Raw genomic sequence first — 10,876 nt, 5'->3', positions numbered from 1 at the left:
TTCAAGTCCTAGGTCAAATATCACTTTCTATGGGGACCTTTCCTGATCCTCCTTAATCCCAGTCCCTTCCCTCCAGTGGATTAACTCCTATTTATCTTGTATGTAGCTTGCTTTGCATATATTTATTTGCATATTGTCTTCCCTATTAGACTGTGAGCTCCTCAAGGGCAGGAATTGTCTTTTCCCTCTCTTTGTATCCTCAGTACTCAGCACAGTGCTTGACACACAGTATGTGCTTAACAAATGTTTATTGACTGATTGACTATGCTCAGTTCTGAAGCCATGTTTTAGGAAGGCCTTTGACAAGCTAAAGAATGTCTGGAGGAAGGTGACCAGGATGGTGATGGGTCTGGAGTCCATGCTGTCTGTGGATTGCGGGTGTATAGGTAGGAGAAGAAAAGACAGGAGGATATAATAGTTGCCTTCAAGTATTTGAAGGACTTCGTGTTTGTAGGACCTCAAACTAGTTTCCTTCCTTCTGTGGGACTCAGTTTTGTCATCTGTGAAATGAGAGAGTTGAGTTGGACTCTCAGCCAGGTTTTTTTTTTGTTTTGTTTTTCTTTTTGGCAAGACAATCGGGGTTAAATGACTTGCCCAGGGTCACATAGCTAGTAAGTGTCAAGTGTCTGGGGCCAGATTTGAACTCAGGTTCTCCTGACTCCAAGGCCGGAGCTCTATCCACTGTACCACCTGGCTGCCTTCACAGACAGTATTTAAGGTACCTTCCAGCTCTATATTATATGATTTCTTGGGCTTGTGGGATTTATTCTGCTTGACCCCAGGGGCAATGGAGGGAAGTTGTAGAGAGGCAGATTTATAACTTTCTAACTATTAAAGCCCTCCAAAAGCGAAATGTGCTTCGAAAAGTAGTAAGTTCCCCAACCCTGTCATTGAAGTCTGCAGATTCAGTTGTCAGGGATGCTGTAGGAGGTTGCTTCTTTAGGTAGAGAAGTCTCTGAGACTTCTTTTTGGCCCAGAGAGTCTAGGCTCTTCTTTCTTCTTCTCTTCCTCCCCAGTAGACATCCTGAATGATTGCTTCATCCATCCTCTGACACCATGTCCTGTGAGGGTATGGGCGGGGAGAGGTGGGAGAGTGAGTCAGACAGGCAGGGAAGATTAGCTGATGCCAGGACCATGGAAGGGACAGAGGATATTTATGTAAATGATGAGTTGGCCCCCAAGAAGAGAGTCAAGAAGAAAGAGGTCCCAGCAGGTAGCACCAATGGGTGAAAGTGGGGTGGTGGTAGTGGTGAGGTCTCCTTGGAGGATATGACTCTGCAGGGACGGGGGACAGGGAAACTGAAGGCTAGGGGGCTGGAGCCTTGCCATGATTGAGGGTGTATCTCTCTGTCTCTGCCTTCTCCATATACCTCTATGGATGACATGCAGGTACCCAGAGATCTTCCCTTTAGCCTGCTCTAATCTAAGCCTCGGGTTCATTTCTTCCAGAGTCTGGGAGTAAGGTGGGCTCCAGGATGCCAGAGGGAAGACATTTTAGGTAGAAGGAGAGATTTGAGGCTTGATGGGGAGAGAAAGAGAGGAGGGTTCTGGAAGTTGTGATGTCTATGTTCCTTTAAAAAAGTTTGTATTCTGAACTTAGGAAACACCAAATAAAATGAAGATTTTCATATACAAAATAGAACAGAAAAAAGAGGATTGTTCATGAAACCCCAAACTCCTATTATGCGCTGCTTGCTTTTCCTTTTAAGTATACAATGAAATCGACATGTGACTAAAGCTGCCCTGCTTGTCTGTGTTTTCTTCTGGCCTTCCTTCTGTTCTCTTCCAGGCATTTAAAAATTGCTTCCATGAACCACTTTTCCTTTTCCTTTTTGATGACTCTGTTGCTAGTCCCCACCATCTCCTCCAATTCCCCATCTCTAGCTTAAAAAAAGAAAAAGAAAACCAAACCTCGTAACAAATGTACACAGTGAAACAAACCACATTCATTTGTTGGTTGTGTCTGAAAATGTATGTTGTTCTATTTCACAAGTCCGTCGCCTCTGTGTCAGGCAGCATGATTCATTAGGGAAGCTTCAGAATCTTGGTGGGACGTCCGGGTTCTTCCAGAGGATGACAAGTGAGGCCTGGTGCTGAGAAATAGGATGCCTTGGTTCTGTGAACCTCTAAAGCCATTGTCTGCTCCCTCCAGGTGCCCAAAGATTTAGAAAGGAGGATGACCCTGACTATGAGAACATCTCTGTGATCACATGGAAGCGGAATGGGGCTCTGGAGCAACAGTCAATGCCCATCCATTGGGGTAAGGACTCTGCCTTGCCCCTTGTCTCACTTCCCCCACAACTCTACTGGTCTCAAACACAGGCTCATCTTAGGGACAGATGGGTCATTGTGGGATGGACAACGTTGGTTAGGGTTGTAGGCAAAAAGAAAACAATCTCTGCCCTCAGGGAGGGGGGAAAACATAGACTTCATATATGTTTTCTATTTGTGTGTATTTGTACATGTTTCCCCAATAGAATGTAAGCAATTTGAGGTCAGGGAGTATTTTGCTTTTGTTTTGTATCCCCAGGACCAAGTGCGGGTCCTAGCACATAGTAAGTAGTTGCTTAATAGATACATATCGAAAGAATGAAAATAATACAAAAAATAATTTCTGAGAGCAAGGGCAGCGGCTGGGGTGGGGGTGGGGAGGGGATCAGGAAAGGCCTGATGTAGGGGGAGGTGACATTCGAGCTGAGCTAGGAATTCTGAGAGGTAGAAGGCAGGAGGGGAATGTGTTCCTGGCATGGGGGACAGCCCATGCAAAGGCGTGGAGATCAGAGAGGGAATGTCCTGGACAAAGTGCAAGTTTAGCTGGAATGTAGAAGGCAGGAAGGGGAGGAATGTATGATGAACTTGGATAGGCTGGAGTTAGATTATAAAGGGATTAAATGCCAGACAGAGGAGTTTAGATTTGGTCTTGGAGGTAGTAGGGAGCCCTTGAAGCTCCTTGAGTAGGGTGGGTAACATGATTAGATCTGTACTTTAGGAAAAACCACTTGGGTAGTTGTGTGTGGGATGAAATAGAGTAGGGGAAGACATGAGTCAGGGAAAGCAACCAGGAAGCTATTGCTATAGCCCAGGGAGAGGTCATAAGACCCTGAACTAAAGTGGTAGATGTGTGAGCAGAGAGGAGGGATGTGGCAGATGTGAAGTTAGAATGGACAAAACCTAGGAAGATTCGAGTTCAAATCCTGCCTCAGACATTTGTTAGCTCTGTGACTCTGGGCAAGTTACTTAGCCTTTCCAGCCTCAGTTTCCTTATCTGTAAAATGAGGAGTTGCACTCTATGATTTTATGATCCTATGAGGGAGAGAGATGGAAGGGTTGAGGCTGAGCTTTCAAACCTAGATGACTAGAAGAAAGGTAGTGTCCAACAGAAATAGGGGCATTAGCAGGAGGGTTGGGTTTAGAAGGAAAGATAGCTAATGCTTTGGACACACAATTATCCACTATGTAAGAGACCCTGTGCAGGAGACTGGGGAGTCCAAAAACACCTGTCTTCCCTTCAAAGAGCTTACAACCTTATAGGAGAAGGCCCAAACACAAGTAAATATAGTTGATAGGGAAATTGAAATCGGTTCAAAGGAAGGGAGAAGTCGAGGAAGGCTTTCTGGAGGGGCCATTGGAACTGGAGTCTGAAGGCTGGCTAGAAATATGACAGGGCAAGGATGCATATGGGTAGTGCGAACAAGGGCAGAGAAGTGGAAGCCCGTGAGGGGCTGTGTTCAAGGGAGCAGAGAGTTGTCCATTTTAGCTAAATCACAGAGTACTCGGAAGGGATTAGTACAGGACTCATTTCTTCATTTGTGGATTCAGTAAACATGGACCAAATACCTGATCCTCAATTTGGGGATATATTATGTAGGTAGTGTGTGAGGTATTCAGGAGGACTAGCACCTCTGGAACTGATGGAGAGGTCCAGGGAAAGAGCTGTGGGGAAACTGAGAAGGGAGAGATCCTTTTCATTGGAGTCGGGAATGTCAGGGGAGGCTTCCAGGAGGAGGTTACTCCTGAGCTGAGGATGTATAGAGATTAGAGAATTGGTAAGAATCCAGTGGATGCAGAAGGAGGAGAGGCCATTCTGGGTCCAGAGACTAGTGTGATGAAAGGCAAGTAGACAGTGCGGATGGTCTGGTAAAACCTTGTTGGAGTGTAGAGTCCATGGATGGAACCATTATGAGATTCATTCATTCATTCAACGAACGTTCCTTAAGTGCGCAGCATAATACTCTGAGGCAACTCTCCCACCTCCTATTTCCACTGACTGGCTGGGTCTTGTTACATCCCCATCGAACTCTTAGGGTTTGCCCTGAGGAGATGGGGATGTATTTTTCTAGTGCTATAGTTCACCAGCCTGTACCAGTGTGTTTCCTGATATGATTATCAGTTGATATCATTTAGTCAATCAGATGTGTTTGGCTTTTAGAAAGGGATATTTTACTATGTATAGATAGTTTGGTACGAGTAGTTGGTACAAATCTTTCCCTCAAAGGCTGTGACAGACTTTTCCATAAATACGTACAGAGAGAGTTAAGGGAAAAGTGGGCTCAAACTTAGAGGGCACATTGACAATAGTCAATTAAATTAAGTACCTACTATGCTGCCAGGACTCTGCTAAGCACTGGTGATACAAATATGAAAAAAGAAAGTTCCTGACCTCAGGGAGCTTACTTAGCAAGGGATAGATAACACAGCTTCTTCAGGTCATCTTAAGGAAGTCCTCCTCAGGTATAGTGTGCTGATAAATAGAAGCATGTATAGACATATATACACATATACATCTCTATATATTCATACATCTATATATACACATATATATATATGCATATATGTATATATGAATATTATATGACACCTATTTGTGTCTAATGGTGGTTGTCTCTAGGGCAGGGTGGGGGAGAAGAAAAGGCATTTGGGGTTAAGTGACTTGCCCAAGGTCACACAGCTAGTAGTATCAAGTGTCTCAGGTGGGATTTGAACTCAGGTCCTCCTGACTCCAAGGCCTGAGCTCTATCCACTGCACCACCTAGCTGCCCCCCAAAAAAGAAATTTACGTGATTATTTTGTTGTATATTTGAAAGAAATAGCAAGTTGTGCATTTGCAATTTCACGCGTAATCATCTTTTTTATTGTACTGTGTTACAGAAATGCCTTTTCTATTTCATAAATTAAAATAAAACTTAATGTTTTAAAATAAAGTATGGCGTACCTTTCCTGCTGGCTTCTTTGTAAAGCCTTGGACCTGCTTTCCTCGCTTCACCCAGTGGGTTCTTGGCTCCAGCTGTTAAAGTTTAGGTGATTGATTACAAACCTTGTCTCCTCCGAATTTCACAAGGTATTCCTTCAGTTATGAATAATGAGGAGGGGGTGAGGAGGGCGCAAGGCTGGGGCTGGGAAGGAGGCATCCTTTCTTCCTCTCCTTCCCCTCCCATCTTCCCAAGCAGGTCCTGTTCAGGGGTTAGGTTGGAATGCTCCTGGCTTGTTCACTTGTTGGCAAAAGTGGTACGGTCCAGGGGTCATTCAACTAGGTCTCTCTCATACTTAGCCCCTGCTGCTTCAGCTCCAAGCAGTTCCTCCGGACGGTGCTTAGTGCACAGACCTGTCCTGTGTCTTTACCTCCTCCTGGCCCTGAGTTTCCTGCTGGGCATTAGCCTGTTGTCTCTGGTGGTGGTGAAAAGTGAGTGTGAGGTGGGGTTGCATGGGAAAGGGGAAAGGGGAGAGGGGAGGGGCATGGCCCTATGTCCCCATACTTGCCTGGGTACCAGGGCTGGGATCCTCTCAGTTCCACCATTGCCTCCAGTTCAGACCCCCATCATCCTATCCAGACTGCACACTACACTCACCTGATCCTATCTCATACCTTCTCCCAGGCCCTAACCACTGCCCTAGGGTGAGCCTCTGCCTGGCTCCTCCAGCCCTTCACCCTCTCTGATTCTTGTCCTGCCTTTTCTTTCTGACTTTCCTTCTTTCTGTCTCTTTCTCTGACTTTCTCACCCTCTTTTTAATTCTTCCTCTCTCTCTCTCTCTCTCTCTCTCTCTCTCTCTCTCTCTCTCTCTCTCTCTCTCTCTCTCTCTCTCTCTCTCTCTCTCTCTCTGTCTCTCTCTCTGTCTCTCTCTCTCTCTGTCTCTCTCTCTGTCTCTGTCTCTCTCTGTCTCTCTCTCTGTCTCTGTCTCTCTGTCTCTGTCTCTCTCTCTCTCTGTCTCTCTCTCTGTCTCTCTCTGTCTCTCTCTGTCTCTCTCTCTCTCTCTCTGTCTCTCTCTCTCTCTCTCTCTTCCTCTCCCTCTCCCTCTCCCTCCCCCCGTCTGTCTGTGTCTGTCTGTCTGTCTGTCCTTTAATGTTTCTGTCCTCATTTCTCCATCTCTATTTCCCTACCTCACTCCCCTTATTCCTTCACCTCTTCCCCTGACCGGCTCCAGGCTGAACCCCAGGTTTCCCCTCTCCTTTTTCTTTTCCCCAGGCTCTGATTTTTCTGAGCAGCTGAGGAGTGTGAAGAGTGAGCTGTGGAATGGTGAGGTGGAGGAATTGGGGATTGGGGGTGGTAGTTGTGAGTCTAGGAGGGGCACAAAGGAGCTGTGGGGAAAAGTCAGGCCTGAGTAGGGGGTCAGGATTCAATCTCTGGACACCTGGGAAAGAGAGGGGAAGGGTCACCTCTCCTCTTTCCCTCTTAGCCTTTTTTTCTAAAACATTTTCTCTCTTTCTGTATCTCCTCTGTATCTCTGCCTGTCTGTCTCTCCACTATATTTTCCTCTCTCTTTTTCTTTCTCTTATTTCTCATAATAATGCTGACTATACGAAACATTATGATTTGCAATACATTTTACATAGAGTTTCTCATTTGATCTTTTTTTTTTTTAATTTTTGGTGAGGCAAACAGGGTTAAGTGACTTGCCCAGAGTCACACAACTAGTGAGTGTTATGTGTCTGAGGCCAGATTTGAACTCAGGTCCTCCTGACTCCAGGGCCAATGCTCTACCTAGCTGCCCTCATTTGATCTTTATGTATTTCACATTTACTTGTTTGTGTATATGTTGACTTCCCCCAGCTAGAATGTAAGCCTCTTGAGGACAGCGATTGTCTGTTTTGGTCTTTATCTTTATATCCTCATTGGCTAGCACTTAGTAGGGACTTAAATACTTATTGAACGAACGAATGAATGAATGTCTCTTTCTGGATCTCTCAGTCTCTAGCATCCTCCAGAAAGAGCAGGAAAATACAGAGCAACTGGAGATTAAGATCATTAAAATAAAGGCAATCAGTGATGCCTGTGATGCAATGGTGAAACAAGTTAGTAAAGGTACTTCTTATCCCTCCGCACCCAGTGCTGGGTGAGAGTGAAGGTGGGGGATGGGGGTGGGCAGGGTGGAACTGCCCAGTTTGGAGGAGGGGAGAGATACGGGGCCCCAGAGGTTAGGGAAAAAGGAGGGTCTTGGCTAGGGCGATGGGTCTCTGGGGGAGACATCTCTGGGAGAGGCGTATCTGAGGAATAGATAGCTTTGGGAGAGTTATCTCTGAAGGGCTGTATCTGCCTTTAGGGTCTTCTCTCCATCATCTCCTTCTCTTTTGCAGACCTGTCAAGCAAGAGAGAGATCTTGAATATTTTGAATGCTAAAGTAGAAAAACTGGAGAAGGCTCAAAAATCAGGTTAAGCGGGGAGAAATCCTTTATGCAAGGGGGGAGAGAGGTGCAGGAGAAGACTCCCGAAGGGGAGCCTGTCTGATCTTGTGTCTTCCTCCCAGGACCAAATCCGACCCATTCAACTGGCTGAAGATCAGTCTTTCATCTGCAAGACTGGAAGATTTCTCTGACCTGTTTCCCTCCTGTGATCTGGGCGTTTTTGTGCACTAACAAATAGCATGTAACATGCTTTAAGATTCTCAAAGAAAAAGAGAAAAATCAGAATCTGGACATCACTCCCTCTCCTGCTAGTGTGTACTCTTCCAAGCTCACGTCTATGAGTGTACCTCAGTGTGTATAATTCTATCGGGTATGTCCATATGTGTCTTTCTGTGTCTGAGGATTTACAAATAGGGATGAGTGTGTAGGAGAGTAGGGCAGAGGTCACCTCCAGGTATAAGGTGATGCTGGCTGGTCCCAGAAGTTTCCTTTATACTAATGCCCTTGCCTCTTAGGTAGGCACTGGAGGAAGAAAAGACAGGTGGGTGAATTCTAATGCCCAGGGGTTTCCCAGTAGCTCAGTGGGGCCCCTGTTTTTCAGTGGCTTGACCCAGATTTTTAAATTTAAAAAATTTTTTTAAATTTCTATATTTTGTTTTTATATCATCTTTATTTCCCAATAATATTTCCCCAGCATCCAAGCTTGGCTTAAATGTCTATGTACTTCTTACATTTAAAATGTAAAATCATCATTATACAATCTTTTCTTTTTGGTCTGGACCTTTGATTTCATTGGTGGAAAGAATTTCTTGGTGAAGAAGCTCCCTCCGTTATTGCAAATGGACAACACACACAATACAGTTTACAAGCTATTTACTAAGTGAATAGATAATGCAGGGAAGAGTAGAGAACGTGTAATGTCTAACCAGTAACGTACCCTGAAGGAGACCAGGTTTAAATGATGTTGTTAAGGAGAGATGGCCCGGTGCTTTGGCAAAGGCAGGGGAGGATAGATGGACTGCCTTGGTACGCAGCAGGTACCTTTGTGATATCTTCCTTGAAGGCCTTCAGAATGGGAGAAGGAGGGAATAAGCATTTATTGAGCACCTACAATACTCTAGGCATTTTACTGAGTGCTTTACCCTTGAGGTAGGTTCTATTGTGATTCCCATTTTACAGTTGGGGAAACTGAGGCAGACAGTGGTTAAGAGGCTTGCCGAAGAAACACCTAGTAAGTGTCAGAGAATGGATTTGAACACAGGTCTTCCTGACTCCAGGCTCAACATGCTGTCTACTGCACCAACTAGCTAGCTGCCTTAATCTAAATTATTAACTAAACTGTTATGCAAATTCTGAAGTCAATTATGACTGTGGAATTTTGTTTGTTACTGAGGAAAGCATCAGTGGCATGGGGCATGGACCACTGGACTTGAAGCCAGAAAGATCTGAGTTGAAATCCTGCCTCACACACTTATCAGCTTAGAGAGAGAGGTCGAAAAATTTGCAGAATTTCCTCATGGCTTTGGAAATCTCCCACAAGCCGATTTTTAGTTATAATTTATATCATTAATAATAATAACTAGCATTCATATTGTGCCACCTAGCTGCCCCTGAGTTTCCTCAATTCTAAAATGGGGAAAATAAAAGTCCCTACCTCACAGGGCAGTTATGAGAATCAAATGAGATGTTTGTTAAGAGCTTAGCACAGTGCCTGGTATAGCGGGGGCTATATACTTATTCCCTTCCCTCTTAACATTTGGCCCACTCCTGCTCTCAGTCAGATCAATCCTCTGGTCAAGGGCTGGGGAAAGAAGCTTTTAAGTGGGTTAATCTAGGGCCTCTCACCTTTCTTGGTCACATCTTAATTCTATCAAAGTGAGGTCAAGGGGCAGCTAGGTGGCTCAGAGGATAGAGCACCAGCCCTGGAGTCAGGAGGACCTGAGTTCAAATCTGACATCAGACACATGATAGCTGTGTGATCCTTGGCAAGTCACTTAACCCCGATTGCCTCACCAAAACAAAAAAAGAAAAGTGAGGTTGAGAACTCCTTCCTGAACTCTTTAATTGAGATTTCCTCAAAGACAATGTGGTTTGGCCTTTGGTAAGAGGGAAAAGGGATTTAGTGTGAATCCTGGTTTTAGAATCGAGAGTTAATGAAAGACTGAAGAGATTTCTCAATTCAGATCAGTCCAAAGACTTCCCTCATTCAGGCAGTCAACAAGCATTTAAGAAGCAGCTAGGGGGTGCAGTGGATAGAGTGCCTGATGTGGAGTCAGGAAGACCAGAGTTCAAATCCGGACTTCAGACACTTACTAGCTGTGTGACCTTGGGCAAGTCACTTAACCCCATTTCCCTCAGATTTCTCATCTATAAAAATGAGCTGAAGAAGGAAATAGCAAACTACTCCATGAAAAGTCCGACATGACTGAAACTATTGAACAACACCAGGCTGGTAGGCAGTGTCAGAGTAGAGGAGGGGCTTATAAGAGGGATGTCAGGAAGGCAAAATCAACAGGCCTTTGGGGGCAGGAGAGAGTGAGGAGTTGAGGAAGATACTTAGGTTGAGAGCCTGGGTAACTGGGAGGATGGTGGTACCCTCTACAGTAATTGGAAATTTAGGAAGGGGGAGAGTTTAGGGGGAAAGATGAGTTCAGTTTTGAACCTGTAGAATCTAAGATGTTTATGAATCTAAAATTGGAGATGTCCAATAAATAGTGGGAGATCAAAGGCTGGAGTCCAGGAGAGAGTTTGGGGCTGGACAACTAAATCTTAGAATCCTCTGTGCATTAGAGATGATAGTTGAGTCATGGGAGCTAAAGAAATCACCACTAAGAAAAAATACTTCCCTAAATATTTCCCTAATATTTCAGGGACCTTTGTCAGTTTCCACAATGGGTTGGCATGGAATGAATGGTTCGAGATCTGCATTATTTGGAATTCCCAAATACATGAGATCACAGTCCAAATGTAGTATTCAATGGAACAAAAAGATACAGCTGAAAACCATCACTTGTCTGGATGCCTAACTTAACTTGAAACCTCACTTTCACCAAAGGAATAACTGTTCCTCACAACACTGCACAGAGGAGGGTTGAGGGCCATTCCCGCTCAATATAAAGTCGTACATGGGGGAAAGGGATGGTCTCACCTTTTCAGTGAGTATTGACCCCACTCTGAGTTCTTAGGGGTCACTTCCTGAATGCAAACCCTGGAGCCTGGAGATTGTCTTGGGGGGATGGTTTCCCTCAGTGTTCTCCA

At 44.9% G+C, this 10,876-nt stretch overlaps 1 protein-coding gene across 1 annotated transcript; it reads left to right on the top strand.

Moving 5' to 3' along the window:
* Positions 1-1,101: 1,101 nt before the first annotated feature.
* Positions 1,102-8,383, top strand: LOC110203374 (mast cell-expressed membrane protein 1-like). Its single transcript, XM_020979877.1, has 7 exons — positions 1,102-1,213; positions 2,153-2,260; positions 5,549-5,680; positions 6,462-6,512; positions 7,185-7,298; positions 7,571-7,645; positions 7,741-8,383. Exons 1-7 carry the CDS (start codon positions 1,135-1,137, stop codon positions 7,767-7,769), a joined length of 588 nt encoding a protein of 195 aa, XP_020835536.1. The 5' UTR covers positions 1,102-1,134; the 3' UTR covers positions 7,770-8,383.
* The last annotated feature ends 2,493 nt before the right edge of the window (positions 8,384-10,876 follow it).

The sequence above is a fragment of the Phascolarctos cinereus genome, unplaced genomic scaffold (assembly GCF_003287225.1).
Source record: "Phascolarctos cinereus isolate Bilbo 61053 unplaced genomic scaffold, phaCin_HiC Scaffold_4;HRSCAF=312, whole genome shotgun sequence".
Taxonomy (NCBI): Eukaryota; Metazoa; Chordata; class Mammalia; order Diprotodontia; family Phascolarctidae; genus Phascolarctos; species Phascolarctos cinereus.
Note: the sequence above shows the minus strand (reverse complement) of the source record. Positions and strands in the feature narration are given on the sequence as shown.